Raw genomic sequence first — 21,326 nt, 5'->3', positions numbered from 1 at the left:
GGTGGGCGTACCGGGTGGATCCCGGTTGGGCGCATGCGGGAGTCTGTCTGACTGTCTCTCCCTGTTTCCAGCTTCAGAAAAATGGAAAAAAAAAACAAAAAAACAAACCAACACACAAAATTCAATTGTATTCTATATACTTTCAATGAACAATCCAAAAAAATAAATTAAAAAATCAATTCCGCCTAACCTGTGGTGGCACAGTGGATAGAGCAATGACCTGGAATGCTGAGGTCATTGGTTTGAAACCCAGGCTGGCCGGGTCAAGACACATATGAGAAACAACTACTATGAGTTGATGCTTCCTGCTCCTCCTCCTTCTTTCTCTCTCTCAAATCAATAATTAGTATCTTTTTTTCTTTATAGGGTCCAACTTTATTATTAAACAGCAATGTTCATAACTGCAAGTAACTGTCTAATAAATATTATTTTAAGTATATTTTGAATTTGAATTTTAGTACTCTTTCCTCTATCATTGTCATTTTTTATGAACACTCAAATTTAAACTTTTTCCTACTGATCCAACTAAATGACTTGCCTAAACAAGAATTTTAAGTCATTCTTATTCTTAAACCTCTTCAAAAAATGCTCAAATACTCATTTTAATAAACTCCAAACTTACTTGTCCAGCAAATACACTTTTTTCTCTATTTTCTAGACAGATTCCTTAGCATTTATTGACTGTATTTTCCATTTAATGTATAGAACTGTTTTTCCTTCAAATGTTTGTGAATTAACTGGTATTATTAGATCTATGGTAGGCATATTTAAATAGCTTTCAGTACCTATTTATGACTAATTCTACTTCAAAGTGTTTTTGGTTTTCTTAGTATCAGCAGGTTATTGAGATTGCATTATCCTCATAATAAGGGCAGAGATAAAAAATAGAGTATTAAATTGTACAAATCCATCTTCTGACATCTTTGTCCTAAGCAGGTCATAAGACAAATTAAATAAATGGCAAGTATATGTTTCCATGAATATGATGAGAAGAAAGGTTTTTGAAAATCTTTATCTATATGCTACCTCTTGTATTATTCCCCCATCACTAATGTGCTAAACTAATATTCTGATAACATACAAGATGCATTACCATACCATACTAATGTAATTCCAAAGAAAGCACAGTTAAGATTTTTTTTTTTTTTTAACAGAGGCAGAGATAGACAGGAACAGACAGACAGGAACGGAGAGAGATGAGAAGCATTAATCATCAGTTTCTCGTTGCGCGTTGCGACTTCTTAGTTGTTCATTGATTGCTTTCTCACATGTGCCTTGACCGTGGGGCTTCAGCAGACCGAGTAACCCCCTGCGCCTTGGGTCCAAGCTGGTGAGCTCTTTGCTCAAGCCAGATGAGCCCGCGCTCAAGCTGGCGACCTCAGACTGGGATCCTTCCGCATCCCAGTCCGATGCTCTATCCACTGCGCCACCACCTGGTCAGGCCACACAGTTAAGATTTTAGTTAATGTATACAAACTTATAACTAAGTGTATGATTTGTAAGGGTTTTGAAGAGGTAGAAGTAACTTATAGATCTTTCAGTAATTTCATGTTATCTGTTAACCTCAGTTCAAGAACTTCTATTATAGAAGTATCAATCAAATGTATTCTTTCATGGTGTCTTGTTCTTTGCCAAAAAAAAAAAAAAAAAAAAAAAATATATATATATATATATATTTATTTATTTTAAAGACTCCATTGTTATTTTGCATACTTGCCACAAACGTTACCCAAACCATAGCTGTCATTCACCTCTTTTCTTTTTTATTTTTTTTATTTTTTTTATTTTTTTTTATTTTTATTTTTTTATTCATTTTAGGGGGGGGGGAGCTGGAAGCATCAACTCCCATATGTGCCTTGACCAGGCAAGCCCAGGGTTTCAAACCGGCGACCTCAGCATTTCCAGGTCGACGCTTTATCCACTGCGCCACCAAAGGTCAGGCCACCTCTTTTCTTTTTAATCTATGTATTTCCATCTGAAACTTCTGTGTAATGCTCAGAGTCAGGTTCTCTGTCATTCTCTTCTCTCCATTCTTCTGTTAGTGGTGGATCCATGGCTTCACATTCCAATTCATGCATTCTAGACTGCTTATACATTCATGTTTTAAGAGAATCAGCATATTGAATGTGCTACTTTTTGTCTAATTTCTTCTTACTAATAGCTACTGAAGAGAATTGTCCTTGCATAAAAAAAAAAGAACTGACTCTTAAAAAATTAAACAGGCCCTGGCCGGTTGGCTCAGTGGTAGAGCGTCGGCCTAGCGTGCGGAGGACCCGGGTTCGATTCCCGGCCAGGGCACATAGGAGAAGCGCCCATTTGCTTCTCCACCCCTCCGCCGCGCCTTCCTCTCTGTCTCTCTCTTCCCCTCCCGCAGCCAAGGCTCCATTGGAGCAAAGATGGCCCGGGCGCTGGGGATGGCTCTGTGGCCTCTGCCCCAGGCGCTAGAGTGGCTCTGGTCGCAACATGGCGACACCCAGGAGGGTCGCAACATGGCGACGCCCAGGATGGGCAGAGCATCGCCCCCTGGTGGGCAGAGCGTCGCCCCCTGGTGGGCGTGCCGGGTGGATCCCGGTCAGGTGCATGCGGGAGTCTGTCTGACTGTCTCTCCCTGTTTCTAGCTTCAGAAAAATGCAAAAAAAAAAAAAAAAAGGAAAAAAAAAAATTAAACAGGACTTCTTGGATTAAATATTAATTGGCTATTTTGCTAAAAATATAATTTAGCCAGAAAAAAACTAAAAAGAGCAAATATAATTTTTAAAAAAAGCTTGAAGAAATCAAAATAAATAGCACAGTATCCTTATATTAAGCATATATCCTGACAAAGGGTTTAGAAAGATGCTTTCTGAACGAGGAGTGGGAAAAGATGAACAAAAATCTTTTAGTAGACAAGGGTCCACCTACCCAAAATCCTCTTTGATGACAGAAATCTATATCCTCTTTCAGCCAGCTACAACCTGTCCTAAGGAGTTCTCCATGTTCTCATTCATCCGTTCTCTGAAAGAAGTATCCATTCTGTTTTGGTCTTGCTCCAAGAAAACTGAATAGTGTTAAATGGAAGCTCACTGAAAATTGGTTTTTTCATCCAGACATTTGGAGACTCCTCTTCTTTACCTTATTGTTCTTCATTCTCGGGGATCCAGTGGAGGGAGAGCTGAGAGGACTGGAGCTGCATGAGGAGAGTGTAAAGTTGGAGGTCCAGGGAGAGACACTGTGGGGGACAGCCACCAAACCCCTGTGCTGAGTCATTCTCTAATACTGCAGTCACCATCTTTCTTGGCTTGAGTGTCAATAAATAAAATCTTTTTAAAAAATCAATTTCATTTGCAATAGCATCAAAAAGAATAAAATGAATTAACCAAGGAGGCAAAAAAAATTTGTACACTGAGAACTACACATTGCTGAAAAAAATTAAGAGCTAAATAAATAAAAAACGTCCTATGTTCATGGATTGGAAGACTTAATATTGTTAAGATGATATTACTAACCAAAGCAAGGTACAGAGTCAATGTAATCCCTATCAAAAACAGATATTACATATCTCTTTGTTGCAGAAACAGAAAAGCTGATCCTGAAATTCATATGGAATCTTAAAAAACTGCAAAGAGCCAAAACGGTCTTGAAAAAGAAGAAGAAAGATGGAGGACTCACATTTTCCAATGTTAGAACTTGCCACAAAGCTACAGTAATCAAAATAGTGTGATACTGGCATAAGGACATGCAAACCAAAGAAAGAGAATAAGAGAGCCCTGGCTGGCTGGCTCAGTGGCAGAGTGTTAGCCCAGTTTGTGGAAGTCCTGGGTTCAATTCCCGGCCAGGGCACACAGGAAAAGCGCCCATCTGTTTTTCCACCCTTCTCCCTCTCCTTCCTCTCAGGATGCCTCCAGTCAGGCATCAATTCATTTTCTTTTAATATTATTATTATTTTAAGTGAGAGGAGGGGAGATAGACAAGACTCCTGCATGCAGCCCAACCTGTATCCACTTGGCAACCCCCATCTGGGGCTGATGCTCAAATCAACCGAGCTATCCTTAGTGCCTGAGGCTGACGCTCGGACCCACTGAGCTATCCTCAGAGTCTGGGGCTGACGCTCGAACCAATCAAGCCACTGGCTGTGAAAGGGGAAGAGAGAGAGAGAGAAAAGTGGGAGGGGAAGAGAAGCAGATGGTTACTTCTCATATGTGCCCTGACTGGGGATCGAATCAGGATGTCCACATGACAGGTTGAGCCAGTGCTCTATCCACTTAGCCAACCAGCCAGGGCCCAATTCATTTTCAAACAAGAGTTCTAAGACTATTCAATGGAAAAGGCAGTCTTTTCAACAGATGGTATAGGGAAAACTGGATATCTGCAGGTAAAAGAATAGAAGTTGGACTCTTACCTCACAATACATACAAATTTAACTCAAAATGGATTAAAAACCAAAACATAAGGAACTAAAATTATGAAACTCTTAGAAGAAAACATAGGGCAAAACTTCATAACCTTGGGTTAGGAAATGATTTAAGTATGACACTAAAAACAGGCAGCAAAATAAATTTAAAAAATGGACTTTCGGCCCTGGTCAGTTGGCTCAGTGGTAGAGCGTCGGCCTGGCGTGCAGAAGTCCCGGGTTCGATTCCCAGCCAGGGCACACAGGAAAAGCGCCCATCTGCTTCTCCACCCCTCCCCCTCTCCTTCTTCTCTGTCTCTCTCTTCCCCTCCCGCAGCCGAGGCTCCACTGGAGCAAAGATGGCCCGGGCGTTGGGGATGGCTCCTCGGCCTCTGCCCCAGGCGCTAGAGTGGCTCTGGTCGCGACAGAGCGACGCCCTGGAGGGGCAGAGCGTCGCCCCCTGGTGGGCGTGCCGGGTGGATCCCGGTCGGGTGCATGCGGGAGCCTGTCTGTCTCTCCCCGTTTCCGGCTTCAGAAAAATACAAGGGGGAAAAAAAAAAAAAGGACTTTCATCAAAGTTAAATATATCAAAGGATACTCTCAAGTGAGTGAAAAGACAACCCACAGAATGGGAGAAAATATTTGCAAATACTGTAATATGTCATATGGGATTAATATCCAGATTATATAAAGAACTCCTACTGGCCCTTGCCAGCTGGCTCAGTGGTAGAGCATTGGCATGGTGTGTGAAAGTCCTGGGTTTGATTCCAAGCCAGGGCACACAGAAGCGCCCATCTGCTTCTCCACCCTTCCCTCTTTCGTTCTCTCTGTCTCTCTTCCCCTCCCATAGCCAAGGCTTCATTGGAGCAAGGTTGGCTCGGGCCTGACCAGGCGGTGGCGCAGTGGATAGAGCGTTGGACTGGGATGTGGAAGACCCAGGTTCGAGACCCGGAGGTCGCCAGCTTGAGCGTGAGCTCATCTGGTTTGAGCAAAGCTCACCAGCTTGGACCCAAGGTCGCTGGCTCCAGCAATGGGTTACTCAGTCTGCTGAAGGCCCGCGGTCAAGGCACGTATGAGAAAGCAATCAATGAACAACTAAGGTGTCGCAATGCGCAATGAAAAACTAATGATTGATGCTTCTCATCTCTCTGTTCCTGTCTGTCTGTCTCTGTCTATCCCTCACTCTGACTCCCTCTCTGTCTCTGTAAAAAAAAAAAAAATAATAATAATAATAAAGGTTGGCTCGGGCGTTGAGAACGGCTCCATGGCCTTCGCCTCAGGTGCTAGAATGGCTCCAGTTGCAAGGGAGCAACGCCCCACATGGGCAGAGCATTGCCTCCTGGTGGGCATGCCAGGTGGATCCTGGTCAGGCACATGGGGAGTCTGCCTGATTACCTCCCCGCTTCTCACTTCAGAAAAAACAACAACAACACATAAAAACTCCTACTTAATAACAAAAACTCAAATAATGGGCAAAAGGTTTGACTTGACATTTCTCCAGAGAAGATATATCAGTATCTTTAATGAATGACCAATAAACTCATATAAAGATGTCAAACATAATTAGTCATTAGAGAAATGCAAATCAAAACCACAATGACATACTACTTCATACCCATTTAGGATGGCTATTATTTTTTTTAATCTTTCAAGGAAGTTCTTTTATGTCACAGTACAAAATTTTTCCAAGATTCAACATATAGAAAAAGCAAAATGCCTAACAGTATACATGGTATGCTATTAAAAATAAGGGAAAAAAGTACACAATTGCTATAAATGCATAAAATAGCTCTAGAGTGACAGCGAAGAAACTGGTAGCTCCAACTGTCCATACAGAGGATAACTGTGTACCTAGGAGACAGACTTTTCACTCTGCACTTTGTTGTACCTTTAGTAAATTTTTAACATCTGAATGCATGACTTTTTCAAAAACCCAAATAAAGTAACATTTAAAAACTCCCATTCCACATAAAGTCATCTACAGATGCTTTTAAATACACAAGATGATTATAAGGGACTTAATTTGTTCCACATCCTTGTAAATATAAAGCTAGAATGCTTATAACCACCACTCTCAACCCTTCTTTATCTTTCATCAGAATTAAGAATGTCACACTTTTCGTCCTGTCCAGATAGGCTAATGGTAGGCTTTAGAAATGTAAAAAAAGAAAAAAAGAAGTTAGACATCTTCAAAAAGAGAAGAGCTATTTAAATATATTCACCTAAGTTTTATCAAAAACTAAGATCCCTGGTAAGATGTAACCTTGTAATGCAAAGCTGAAGAACTGCCACCAAACTACAAAAGCTGAACTGGCGAGCCTAAATTTATTTATCTCTCACTTAAAATATTTTTGTCCCTGCAATACTCCATCTTCAAAGGGCCTCAACATTAGGATATGAATTTTAAAATAAAATACATCTTTAGACACTGGCTTTGTATCACACACCTGGAAGACAAACATCAAGACTTTATTGCGTTTATACAGGTTATAGCTATTTCAGAAACCACTAAACACATGTGAGACAATCTAAATTTCAGACAGACCTGGATTCAAATGTCAGTCCCAGTGTTTGTGGCCATATAATACCAGGAAAGTGCTTCAGCAACCTGAGCCACGTCTCTAAAAATAAAGCTAATAATTTACTTTTCACAGAGAGTAGGGAAAAACTAGTGAAATACTAGCAAAGTACCTAGGCACAGTGCTTTTAAAAAAGTTAGTTTTATTACCAAAAAAGTGACCATAATTAATTATTTTAAAATGATACTTTTGAAGTAAACTTATTTTGAAGACTTTTGATATGCTGGTTATTTAGTTTTTTAGCCTCTCTTGACTTTTCCCAACTTGTAAATTTAAAAATGAAAATTTCTTATTATAGAAAAATAAATAAAAAATAAAATTTCTTATTATATATGTGTATATGTCCAAGAGTGGTCATGTCTAATTAAGGTCTTGAATTCTCATCTTGGTCCATTCTGCATGAGACACAATCCAAAACCTACATGAACATTATTTATGGGACCTTTCTGCAACTAGAATTATTCAGCATAAATATGTTTGAGGTTAGATGATACATGAATGCTTCCCAGGAAGAGGACTCATGTGTTACCCTGAGTCCCACTACCTCCCTCCAGCTCACGGCCCCCAACTGATTAATTACATATAATACCTCATTTGTGACACACTCTTACCATTGACTGTGCATGGCTTTCTTTTGTTTTATTTATTTAACTATAATAAACACCAGTGAAATGAGTATCCAACAGGTGAACTAGAACACTGACAATATTTACCTCTTTGCTCCTCCAACCTCCTGCTTCCTCTATCCAAGATAACCACCTGAATCTTTTGTTTAACATGCCCTTGCTACTTGAAAGTAGGCTCTCTTGTCACTTATATAGAGAACTGCAGCAGCTGAGGTCATGTCTAGAGTCCCTGTTTACAGTCGAATTAGCAATTGCCCTACATTCAGGATCAGCGTGCTACTGCACAGAGCCTGCAAGTGGCAGTGTCAGTTTTCACCACAGCAGCAGGTCAGGCTATATTTAACATGTACCCTCTTCTCTGCTGAAGAGCTGCAGCTGCGGGCTCTGTTAGTTTGTGAACAAAGGAGGACAAGTGGGAACTAAGGGATTCGAATGGAAAGTTGTAACTAGATTCAGTTAGCTCAATCACAAATTAAATAGGCCTGTATTTAAAGGTCTACAGTCAAATTTAACAATACTGTAATCTTAATGAAAATGCATAAAACACAGCTGTGACAATTTCTCTATTTCTGTACTGTTTTAATGTATATCATTTGACTAAAAATCTGGGACATAACACTATAAAGCACATGAATGTTTAGGAAAAATTACAGCTCCAGACATACAAACTGTAACATATGAGTAAAAACTCATTGATAATTTTAAAGATGTAGAACACTTTTTAAGCAGGGGCAATGGTACATCTAGTTAGCAAAGAAGAGTAGCAAAATAATATTCAATAATACCCTCATTGATGGAAAAAAATAAATATTACAGCCTTACAAGGGAACTGCTTGAAAGAGAACAGGGCTTGTAATAAAGGTCAATATTCTGCTGTTGTTGTTTTTTTGTTTGTTTTTTGTATTTTTCCGAAGCTGGAAACGGGAGAGACAGTCAGACAGACTCCCGCATACACCCCACCGGGATCCACCCAGCACGCCCACCAGGGGGCGGCGCTCTGCCCACCAGGGGGCGATGCTCTGCCCCTCCGGGCATCGCTCTGCCAGGATCAGAGCCACTCTAGCGCCTGGGGCAGAGGCCAAGGAGCCATCCCCAGCGCCCGGGCCATCTTTGCTCCAACGGAGCCTTGGCTGCGGGAGGGGAAGAGAGAGACAGAGAGGAGGGAGGGGGGAGGGGTGGAGAAGCAGATGGCCGCCTCTCCTGTGTGCCCTGGCCGGGAATCAAACCCAGGACTTCTGCACGCCAGGCTGATGCTCTACCGCTGAGCCAACCGGCCAGGGCCCTGCTGTTGTTATTAATCCAAGGAATCTCCCTGAGGAGGGAGCCACACTACTCTGAAACACACAAATGCTTCTGGGACTTTTCTGAGCTTGCAAGATTAATTATGAGGGGCCAAAATCACTTCAGTGAAACTGAACAAAGATAACTGTAAAGTTTAATCTTAGGTTCCACCTGACCAGGTGATGGTGCAGTGGATAGAGCATTGGCCTGGGACACTGAGGACCCAGGTTCAAAACCCTGAGGTTGCTAGCTTGAGTGCAGGCTCTCTCACCAGCTTGAGTGTGGGGTTGCCAGCTTAAGTGTAGTATCATAGACATGACCCCATGGTTGCTGGCTTGAGCAAGGGGTCATTGGCTTGGGTGGAGCCCCTGCCCCACACCCCTCTCCCATCAAGGCAATCAATGAACCATAGAAGTGCCGCAACTATAAGTTGATGCTTCTCATCTCTCTCCTTTCCTTACTATCCTTGTCTCTCTCACTCACTAAAAAATTTTTTAAAAAGTTTAAACTTAGGTTCCTGAAACAACATATGTAAACAGCCATGGGGAAGAGGCAGGAAGATAGAAAGAATGTGATTTAGCCATATTTATGACTCACTAAATCAACAGCAAGAAAATGTTCCGACCTCAGGCCATGTTGATAAAATCTGCACAAGGAAGGTGACAGTTCCAATCATCTCAGAGCTCACGAAAGTGTATTCTTTCACATACTGCACTATGAAAAGGAAATAAAACAAAACACTAGGAAGCCCTGGCTGGGCAGTTCAGCTGGTTAGAGTGTTGTCCCAATGTGCCAAGGTTGCGGGTTTGATCCCCAGTCAGGGAACATACAGGAATCAACCAATGAATGTATAAATAAGTGGAACAACAAATTGATGTTTTTTTCCTCTCTCTCTCTCTCTCTCTCTCTCTCTCTCTCCCTTCTTCTCTATAACCAATAAAAGTAAAAAAAAAAAAAAAGACAAAGTGATGAAAATTTCACACATGCAAAAGGCTGTAATAGAAGAAAAATTAGATTTGCTCTACATCAATTCAGAAACATCACAGCCCACATAAAAACAAGGGCAGCCCGCCTGACCTGTGGTGGCGCAGTGGATAAAGCGTCGACCTGGAAGTGCTGAGGTCGCTGGTCCGAAACCCTGGGCTTGCTTGGTCAAGGCACATATGGAAGTTGATGCTTCCAGCTCCTCCCCCCCTTCTATCTCTGTCTCTTCTCTCTCTCTCTGTCTCTCCCTCTCCCCTCTAAAAAAATGAAAAAAACAAAAAACAAAAACAAAAACAAAAACAAGGGCAGCTGGAACTCAAAAGGCCCTGAGATGTTCCAAAGAAGGTGGTGAGGAAGAGACACAAAGGAATATAATATCACTGGGGACAACAGAGTATGAACTCTGGTGTGAAAGAGGAGGATGGAGTAGAGACGTTAAAACTTCATTTACAGCCTGACCAGGCAGTGGCGCAGTGGATAGAGCGTCAGACTGGGATGCGGAAGGACCCAGGTTCGAGACTCGGAGGTCACCAGCTTGAGCACAGGCTCATCTGGTTTGAGCAAAAAGCTCACCAGCTTGACAGGCCTTGAGCAAAGGGTTACTCGGTCCACTGAAGGCCCACGGTCAAGGCACATATGAGAAAGCAATCAATGAACAACTAAGGTGTCACAATGCACAAAGAAAAACTAATGATTGATTCTTCTTATCTCTCCGTTCCTGTCTGTCTGTCACTGTCTATCCTCTCTCTGACTCTCTCTGTCTCTGTAAAAAAAACACCCAAAAACTTCATTTACAGCCTGACCAGGCAGTGGCGTAGTGGATAGAGCGTCGGACTGGGGTGCAGAGGAACCAGGTTCGAGACCCCGAGGTCTCCAGCTTGAGTGCGGGCTCATCTGGTTTGAGCAAAGCTCACCAGCTTGGACCCAAGGTCACTGGCTTGAGCAAGGGGTTACTCAGTCTGCTGAAGGCCCACGGTCAAGGCACATATGAGAAATCAATCAATGAGCAACTAAGGTGTTGCAATGAAAAACTGATGATTGATGCTTCTCATCTCTCTCTCTCTGTTCCTGTCTGTTCCTATCTATCCCTCTCTCTGTAAAAAGAAAAAAAAACAAACCCAGAAAAACAAACTTCATTTATACTGAGAATATAATAATCTGATTGCCCTGACTCTTCTCACAAACCAAGGCTCGCCCTGGCCGGTTGGCTCAGCGGTAGAGCGTCGGCCTAGCGTGCAGAGGACCCGGGTTCGATTCCCGGCCAGGGCACATAGGAGAAGCGCCCGTTTGCTTCTCCACCCCTCCGCCGCGCTTTCCTCTCTGTCTCTCTCTTCCCCTCCCGCAGCCAAGGCTCCATTGGAGCAAAGATGGCCCGGGCGCTGGGCATGGCTCTGTGGCCTCTGCCTCAGGCGCTAGAGTGGCTCTGGTCGCAATATGGCGACGCCCAGGATGGGCAGAGCATCGCCCCCTGGGGGGCAGAGCACCGCCCCTGGTGAGCGTGCCGGGTGGATCCCGGTCAGGCGCATGCGGGAGTCTGTCTGACTGTCTCTCCCTGTTTCCAGCTTCAGAAAAATGAAAAAAAAACAAACCAAGGCTCTACAGAGAAAATGGCACCTCTTTAAATGATTTAAAAATAATTTTTTTGGAGAGGGAGAGAGAGTGAGAGAGAGAGAGGAAGAAGGAGGGGGAAAAAGAGACAGAGACATCGATTTGTTGGTCCACATATTTGTGCATTTATTGGTTGACAGTTGTATGTGCCCTGACCGGGGTTAAAACCTACAACCTTGGCCTATTAGGATGATGTTCTAACCCACTGGTACCCAACCTTTTTTGGGCCACGGACCGGTTTAATGTCAGAAGATATTTTCACAGACCGGCCTTTAGGGTGGGACAAATAAATGTATCACGTGACCAAGACAAGCGTCAAAAGTGAGTCTTAAATGGATGTAACAGAGGGAATCTGGTCATTTTTTAAAATAAAACATCGTTCAGACTTAAATATAAATAAAACAAAAATAATGTTAAGTTATTTATTCTTTCTCTGCAGACCGGCACCAAATGGCCCATGGACCAGTACCGGTCTGCGGCCTGGGGGCTGGGGACCACTGTTCTAACCAACTGAGCTACCTGGGCCTGGCCCTCCTTAATTTCACATGCATAAAAGAAGCTGCAAAGCTGTTATCCTTGTTATCAGCTTGGCTCAAATAAACTCATGCAAATTCTCTAGAGGTCTGGACACTTTTCTTTTTTTAGTGAGAGAGACAGAGAGAGAGGGACAGATAGGGACAGTCAGGAAGGGAGAGAAATATGAAGCATCAATTCTTCGTTGTGGCACCTTAGTTGTTCATTGATTGCTTTTTCATATGTGCTTTGACCAGGGGGCTGCAGCCAAGCCAGTGACCCCTTGCTCTCAAGCCAGCAACCCTGGGATCAAGCCAGTGACCTTGGGCTTTAAGCCAGAGACCTTTGGGCTCAAGCCACAACCATGGGATCATGTCCATGATACCACGCTCAAGCCAGTGACCCCGCACTCAAACTGGATGAGCACTTGTTCAAGCTGGTGACCTCAGGGTTTCAAATCTGGGTCCTCTGAATCTCAGGCCAACACTCTATTTACTGCACCATTTTCTGGTCAGGCTAGAGGTTTGGATATTTCTTACATCAACAGTGCTTCTAGGCCCTGGCCGGTTGGCTCAGTGGTAAAGCGTGGGCCTGGCGTGCAGGAGTCCCGGGTTTGATTCCCGGCCAGGGCACACAGGAGAAGCGCCCATCTGCTTCTCCACCCCTCCCCCTCTCCTTCCTCTCTGTCTCTCTCTTCCTCTCCCACAGCCAAGGCTCCATTGGAGCAAAGTTTGCTGGGCACTGAGGATGGCTCTGTGGCCTCTGCCTCAGGCGCTAGAATGGTTCTGATTATGGCAGAGCGACGCCCCAAGATGGGCAGACACCCCCTGGTGGGCATGCCGGGTGGATCCTGGTGGGGCACATGTGGGAGTCTGTCTGCCTCCCCATTTCCAAATTTGGAAACAAACAAACAAACAAACAAACAAGCAAACAAAAAACCGTGCTTCTAATCCATTTTGGCATTAAAATTTTTTTTTTTTAGTATTTTTCTATTGATTTGAGGAGGGGAGGGAGAGGGAGAGACAAAAGAGAAAAGAAAGAGAGAAAGAGAGGCATCAATCCACTGTCCCATTTAGTTGTTCCACTTAGTTTTGTACTCTGGTGAGCCTGTGCTCAAGTCAGATGAGCCCGCACTCAAGCCAGTGACCTTGGGGTTTCGAACCTGGGTCCTCAGCATCCCAGGTCAATGCTTTATCTACTGTACCACCACTGGTCAGGTCAGAAAGTCCAATTCTTTTTTTTTTTTTTGACAGCGACAGAGAGAGAGAAAGAGAAGAGAAAGGGACAGATAAGGACAGACAGACAGGAAGGGAGAGAGATGAGGAGCATCAATTCTTCATTGTGGCTCCTTGGTTGTTCATTGATTGCTTTCTCATCTGTGCCTTGATGCGGGGGAGGGGGGGTCTACAGCAGAGTAAGTGACCCCTTGTTCAAGCCAGGGACCTTTGGGCTTCAAGCCAGCGACTTTTGGGCTCAAGCCAGAGACCATAGGATCATATCTATGATCTCACGCTCAAGCTGGTAACCCGGCGCTCAAGCTGGATGGGCCTGCGCTCAAGCCGGTGACCTTGGGGTTTCGAACCTGGGTCTTCTGTGCCTCAGTCCAACATTCTACCCACTGCGCCACCTGGTCAGGCAGAAAGTCTAATTCTTTAAAAGTCACTATCTATCCTTAGAGATAGAAGATTAGTAAGGATTACATTAAATAAGAAATAGGAAAATGTTATGTAAATTGTAGGTATTGCTACTGTTTATACAAATACCTTCTGTTTACACACAAATGACCTGGCACATCCCCTTGTGGCTTGGAAAGCTATCCTCTATGCTATTTGCCCCCTCCAGCCACAGAAATCAGATATAGCATTCCAGATATAGCTATGCTTCTACTTATGTTGTCTGATTTGTCCTCTGATCCTCATTTACTGCAAACAAGTACGTACTCATCTTCCAAGATCAAAGGTCATCTCAAGGAAGATCTGCTGAATCTTTATGAAATCTGTCACATCTCTCTCCTGATCTCATAAAGTACTTCTCTTTTATTTTGGTTGTAAGTGACTCAGACTCACTGCAATGACAGTTGTATACTGATCTGATAGTAAAGCCCTTGGAGGGGGAAGTGCCGCATTTTATTTATCTTTCTCCACTTATGCTTAGAATTTGAGATTTAAAACCAGCTTTGTAACTAAGGAGTAAACTTGGCCTCTTGAGATGTGTAAAGGAGACAGCTGAGCTAAATTTATTCTTTACAGATCAATACAAAACCAAAAAAGAAGTAAAATTCTATATCCACATTTCAGAATCTTTAGAATTTTCATACTAGAGAATACTTATAGATAGCTTTCACTGAATTACTATTAAGAAAAAATTTTGCTACTATATAAATGATGATAAAGCCAAGAATAAGCCCTAAATTTATTACCTGAAAAATCCTATTTGGAGTAATTTTCAATTACTGAAATAATATTTGAGTTTGATCCCTAATTTATTGATTTTATAAATACAGAGACCTACATAACAATTTGCTATATTTATACAAATAGTTTCTTTTCATCTTGGTGCCAACAGCTGTATCAACAGCAGCAAACCTGTCTGATCCTGTACTGTTCTCTACTATCTGATTCAGCAAGTAGCAGGGCCACAAAGGAGCAGGTTCATTACCTGTGTGAGTCTCCTCAAGGACAGGAACTCTTTTAAAACATTACTAGTATTCCCAGCATCTAACTCTGTCCTGCAAATAGATGGCATTCATCAATGTTTACTGAATTAATGCCCTGAATTCCACTCTCTGGACACTGACATGACTGTATGTTCTGGAAGAAAAAATGCCCAGTAAATCTCATGTTTTCAGTTCCATCACAAATGGGTGGTAAATTATCATTCAAGGTCTCACAGTCTGCAACACGTATTGGTGACAAAACAGACTTTAAAACATAGATTTTTATGCCTGTTCTCCAAATCATGTATCACCACACCTCCAGTAACAACTACTTATTTTTTAAAAAGCCCAATCACATGCCAATAAGCAATCTATAGTAGCTTTCTCATGACTCTTAAAAAATAAGTTCCTGAAAAAAAAAAAAAAATAATAAGTTCCTGGATCTTCACGGCTTCAAGAACATGAAAATGAACTTACCATCATCTAAAGTGATGTCCTGTAGACCAATCGTTGAAAAGTTAGGTTCCGGCTCTTCAGGTTCAGGTTTAATGTTCACAGTTGCCTTATCAGATGAAAATGAAGCTGGATCACACAAATTGTGACATATTAAGGATGAAGGTGCAGAAAGACTTTCCTGGCCTGTACTTTGTGCTTGAGTTGAATGCTCTCCAGAATGCATTCTGGTGGCTAGGGTTGGTGATGAGGCGGTTCCTGAGCTAGGAGATTGGTAAGGCATAGGCTGTAGCTGAGGAGATGGTGGTCCAGAAAGTGGTGAACTGGCCAGAGGATGAGAAGCTGCTGGGGAAACTGTTATAGCAGACCCCAATTGTGAAGAACCATATGTAATGGATTGTAACTGAAGGGAAGGCTGACCTGTGACCTGGTCAGCCACTGGAGAAGAAAGAGATCTTTGTCCTGTGTTTGAACAATGGTATCCCATTGACTGCAGATGAGGCAGGGTCTGCATGGACTGAGGTGTATGGGCTAAGAGATGTCCTGTTGAGCTTGAATTTGAAGAATGAAAAGATATGGATGACGGTGGTTGGCAGCTAAGATTTATTACACTAGAAAGAGCTGCATCTTGCTGAAACAAAACTGGAACAAATTCTTGACTAGAGGCAGCATTAACAGGAAGACAAGTTGGTCCATTGTACACAACATTAGTTTGCATAGGCTGATAGGAAGACCCCACAGAAGGTGTTGGTGTGACATGAAAAGGCTGGTGCATGACTGAAGAAGGTATCATATGCTGTTCTTTACCAGCACTCTCATCCCTACACTGCAACTGTGGCAGATGAGATGAGGTTACCATGGATGCATATGTTTGCTGGATTGGACAAACCAAGCTTCTCTGTGTTGACAGTCCATTGTCACATGGGTGTCCTGTATCTGAGGAAGGCCTCTGGGTCTGGGCAGGGTGAGGCACAGGCAATGATGGGACTGAAGACAGGTCAATTTCCTCTCTGTGTTCTTGCTTCATCAAAACTGAAAGAAAAAAATAATAATTAAAGCAAATGCTCTTACATAATACAAAAAGAATTATGAAAAGCCTTCATACTAGGCTACACAACTATAGCACAAATTCAAGCCATAGACTGAAAACTTAAATGCCTACAAAGAGAATGTAAAGAAAAGAAAAGAAAACTCAAATGCCTTCCGGGAAGGCAGATAATATAAAATATGTGAAGTAAGCAATCATGAGACAACAGGGAGTGGTTCTTGTTCTAAAAGTATTCAAGTTAAAAAAAAAAAAATTCCATGCTTTTAAGCAGTGCAGTATACTCTATTACCAATGAAGATTCCACATCACCATTCCATCAAGCAAAGCAGAGGCTATGAATACCAGCCATTATTCCTTATCACATCAAAAAAAGTAGCAGATTCATGATTTAGGATGAGTCTACCTGGCCTGACCTGTGGTGGCGCAGTGGATAAAGCATTGACCTGGAACACTAAGGTCAATGGTTCAAAACCCTGGGCTTGCCTGGTCAAGGCATATATGGGAGTTGATGCTTCCTGCTCCTCCCCCCTTTCTCTCTCTCTCTCTCTCTCTCTCTCTCTCTCTCTCTCTCTCTCTCATTCTCTCTCTCCTCTCTAAAAAATGAATAAATATAAAAAATTAAAAAAAAAAAAAGGATGAGTCTACCTGATGAAAGGACTACTCAAAGTAGGAATCAATGCATTTTGCTTATTTTATTTAATATGAATATTAAAACAGAAAAGAACCACCAGTTAATTTATTATGTGTCAAGACAACTGATTGCATTGTTTTGTTTCTCTTGGCCAGCTCAAGTCCACTTTTCTAGAGATTATCTACTTTAGCTTCCTATTGAAGCTCATTTAAAAATAACTTTTCTGAATTTACATCTCATTGTTCCAAGTTTGTACTACTTATTAACACAATTAAAAATTTCAAGATCTTCACAAAATGAAAGTAGAGCTGACCCTTGAACAACACAGGTTTGAACTGTATGGGTCCACTTACACATGGATTTTTTCAATAAACACCTCTTGTTTTCGATCTATGGTTGGGAGTCTGTGGACGCAGGCCGACTATATTTCACTTTACATCAAAAGAAAATAACTACAAAACCCAAAGCACGGTCATATCTCATCTGACCATTTACTAAACCCTTGCCAAGTACAAGTCTCTTCACATAAGCATGGTCTCAATCAGAGGAAGCGAATTAAGACAGCTCTGATAATTTCTTTTATTATAGAAGAGGTAATTAATAAAGTCCTTGTTTGGGGTGCGTTTAAGTTCTACACTTTAGTCTGACTTCCTAGCAACCACAGCATAGGCTCATCATTCATCCACTTTAGCCTCTAAATCTGGTAACTGGTGAGCCAACAACCCTCAAGACAGAGAGAAAGATGTATCTCCAATCTTCTTGTTGCTTCTGCCACAATGCTCATATTCCTGACCCAGGCCTCCATTCAGTTTCTGATTCTTGATCAGCTGTTCCAGGTATGGTTCACTGTGTCTATTGGTTCCTGACTTCTCTAATGTCTTTATTATTAATTTTATATAGTGTTAACATGGATTCAAGTGTCCCAAGGAATATAACAGCCTCACCCCCCCACCCTCGTGTCCCTATTTACACCCCTTTTGCCCCTCTCTCCCTAACTCCCTCCCAGCTCCCCTCTGGGATTTGCTGTCCTGTTACCTGTATCTCTGTGATATACATATAATACTTCACTAATTCCTTCACCTCTGATCCCATCCTGTCATTCCCCTTCCCTCCGGTCCCTGTGACCCCACCCCTGCCTCTATTCCATTCCTCAGTTCACTTTTGTTCATTAGTTCCACATATAAGTGAAATCATATGATATTTTCTAATGTCTTTTTTTTTTTTACAGAGACAGAGAGTGAATCAGAGAGAGGGATAGACAGGGACAGACAGACAGGAACTGAGAGAGATGAGAAGCATCAATCATTAGTTTTTCATTGCATGTTGTGACACCTTAGTTAGTTGTGATTGCTTTCTCATATGTGCCTTGACCGCGGGCCTTCAGCAGACTGAGTAACCCCTTGCTGGAGCCAGCGACCTTGGATTCAAGCTGGTGGGCTTTTGCTCAAACCAGATGAGCCCGCGATCAAGCTGGCGACCTCGGGGTCTCGAACCTGGGTCCTCTGCATCCCAGTCCGACACTCTATCCACTGCGCCACCGCCTAGTCAGGCTTCTAATGTCTTAATGCACTTATTTTTCTTCTGACTTCGGCATAACTACAACTTTCTCCCTGGACCACTGGATTTTCCTCCCTTCTTCTACTGCTACTCCTACTCAGGTCCCAGGAAAGCCAGAGTAAATTCTACACCTAGAGTTATGGTTCTGAAAAAGCCTACTCTCATCCCTTAATTAATTCTGAATGAAGTGGGTGGGGCCTTTGGTTATAAACAGTTGGTTATCATGCACTAAAAAGGAGACAAAGGGATTGAAAACTACAGCATAAATTCCATCTTTTTTGCATGATCCAATCTTTATTTCTATGTTCCTGGCTCACACCTGGGTACCCAGACTGAGAGTTTTGCACTGGCTAAATCAAAGAAATCGCCAGTCTGCTAAATCAAGCATCACTCTTTGGTCTGTAATAATGTGATCAATTGTCCTCCTTTAGGGAGGACAGTCCTTCTAAGTGCAGTCCTTCACCCTCCTTGAAAAGTGTCCTTCTACATGTCCTCCTTTTTGATATTGGAAGACTAATCTGTAAATGTCGGTTGGGCAAATGAGTTGTAAAATCTATATTTTCTGGTTTTGCTCACTTATTGGTAAAAATGGCTGCTGCTCACGTGATGCTCTCATGAGATACAACTGATTGCTTTCAGGCTTGGGAAGGGGGCTTGGTTATGCTAATGTGGGCTGGGGGAGGACTTTTGCCCTGAAAAGTTTTAAAGGGAGGAGCTAGGAGGCCATTTTGGAGACAGAGACCACATTGTTGTAGAGTGGAGGAGACCATGTTGTTCCAGGGGAGAGAGGCCACATGGTCAGAGGAGAGGAGGCAGTCAAGATGGCCAGGTGCTGCCTGACCTGTGGTGGCACAGTGGATAAAGCGTCGACCTGGAAATGCTGAGGTCGCCGGTTCGAAACCCTGGGCTTACCTGGTCAAGGCACATATGGGAGTTGATGCTTCCAGCTCCTCCCCCCTTCTCTCTCTGTCTGTCTCTCTTCTCTAAAAATGAATAAATAAAATTTAAAAAAAAATAAAAAATAAAAATAAAACTAAGCCTTAGGCTATAATGACTTTGCCAGCTTACAGCCTGTCTCCCACACCCAAAGTGAGCAAACATATATGTCATATTTAAAAAAAAAAAAAAAAAAAAGATGGCCAGGTGCTGAAGGAGAAGCCAGTTTGTGCAGTGAGAAGGGAGATGAGGAACCAGAGGGGATAAGACTGGTGGGGGCCTTTGATTCTAGAAAAACACAGATGTGTTAGTAGCTTTGTGAGCACTGAATGAGTGGATTTTGGAGCCCAGTGTGTTTGTGTTTACTCACTTGCAGAGTACGAGCTAGGAATGAAGGTAATGGCTCACCAGTTCTTGGCTCCGCAGTTTCATTACTGTCTACCTGAATTAAATGTGAACCTGCAAAAGCCAAGCGGCTGAGATGGTGGCCACGGCTACTGGCTTTACAATGTCCATATTTGATCGATGCAGACTCGATCCACTGCATATGATGCGATGTATTTGTATCTAAATGGGTACTTTTTTCTTACAATTATTATTAAAAATTAATAAGCATGTAATCAATTACAATATAAAATATTACAAATGTTTTTATTATGGATTTATCACATTAGAGTATATTATTGTTGCAATGAATAAAATGTTTCTTTTACTTATGATATTGTTTTCTTCAATTTATTTTTGTCCTTTGCACTGTAAAAAAGTCAGTCACCTTATCTGTAAGAGATTCAGACTCCAACCTGACCAAAAGGGTCATCATTACTTATCTATAAGAATTTATTCGTTTGGAAGGAAATATCATTTTAGAGACCTTATAATATACTATTCACATAAATTAGGGCATATTTCAAAATGAATATGAAGCAATAAAATATCTCCTAACTTTTGTGAGCAGTATATCTAGAATAAATTGAGTTTTAGAAACAGAATAACTCTATCTTTTGTGTTATATCTCCTCATTTTCATGTTTAGAATGTTAAGAGATGGAGGGATCCAGGGGAAAAAAAATCACTGTTTTAGTAGTTCTCAAAGTATGAGAAGCCTCATGCTCTTCCTCATGTAGTGGATGTAGAAGAGTAGGATCCAAAGAGTAGGAGGAACTCTCTGGATTTTTTTCTTCCAGTACAGAGCACCTAAGCTTGCCTTCATCCTTTTTTCTTTTTTTAAATAGAAACATCTTTTTATTATTATTATTATTATTATTATTATTTTTAAAGAGACAGAGAGAGAGTCAGAGAGAGGGACAGACAGGGACAGACGGACAGAAAGGAATGGAGAGATGAGAAGCATCAATCGTTAGTTTTTCGTTGTGCGTTGTGACACCTTAGTTGTTCACTGATTGCTTTCTCGTATGTGCCTTGACAGTGGGCCTTCAGAAGATCGAGTAACCCCTTGCTCGAGCCAGCAACATTGGGTCTAAGCTGGTGAGCTTTTTGTTCAAACCAGATGGGCCTGCGCTCAAGCTGGCGACCTCGGGGTCTCGAACATGGGTCCTTCTGCATCCCAGTCCAATGCTCTATCCACTACTCCACTGCCTGGTCAGGCCATCCTTTTTTTTATACATTGGCTTTTGCATAAGAATTTATTTAAGAAGTAAAATAATTTAAACAATTTGAAAATCATTACTTTGGCCTTATGTTCTCATTTTATAAAGAGGTTAATCAGTGGGTACAGTCTATGGCAGAAATGAGGCCTGATATCCTGGCTATAAGGCAAGTTTTCTTTCCCAGTTGAAATAATCACAACCCAAAAGTCAGTCTCTCCAGTCAACTACTCTTAGAACATGGAATATATTTTCCACAGGCAAAATATTATACACAAGAGCCTGGCTCTACGGCTGCTCCTAAAAGCCCCATTAATCCAAAACTAGAGCTAAGATGACACCTCCAATACAAATAATTTCTGCTGGGCTTCAAAGGTACATTCCCCTCAACAACTTCAGGAATGCTGGAGTGAGTGTAGGGTTCCCACATCAGAAGTCCTGAAACATGAGGCTGGGAAGAAGTTTAGGCAGCACCTGTAAGA

General features: G+C 42.2%; 1 protein-coding gene across 5 annotated transcripts in view; it reads right to left on the bottom strand.

Moving 5' to 3' along the window:
* The window catches only part of NFATC3 (nuclear factor of activated T cells 3), a 126,774-nt gene that overhangs the window by 16,338 nt on the left and 89,110 nt on the right, over positions 1-21,326 (bottom strand). For 4 of the 5 annotated variants that reach the window (XM_066243486.1, XM_066243485.1, XM_066243487.1 and 1 more), the window contains exon 9: positions 15,094-16,101. In XM_066243486.1, coding sequence (XP_066099583.1) covers positions 15,094-16,101 — 1,008 coding nt within the window. Of the gene's footprint in view, positions 1-3,111; positions 3,167-15,093; positions 16,102-21,326 lie in introns of all 5 variants that reach the window. The other variant, XM_066243488.1, reaches the window with a different exon arrangement.

This window comes from Saccopteryx bilineata, chromosome 9 (genome assembly GCF_036850765.1).
Source record: "Saccopteryx bilineata isolate mSacBil1 chromosome 9, mSacBil1_pri_phased_curated, whole genome shotgun sequence".
NCBI classification, from domain to species: Eukaryota; Metazoa; Chordata; class Mammalia; order Chiroptera; family Emballonuridae; genus Saccopteryx; species Saccopteryx bilineata.
This window is presented reverse-complemented; position numbering and strand designations above follow the sequence as displayed.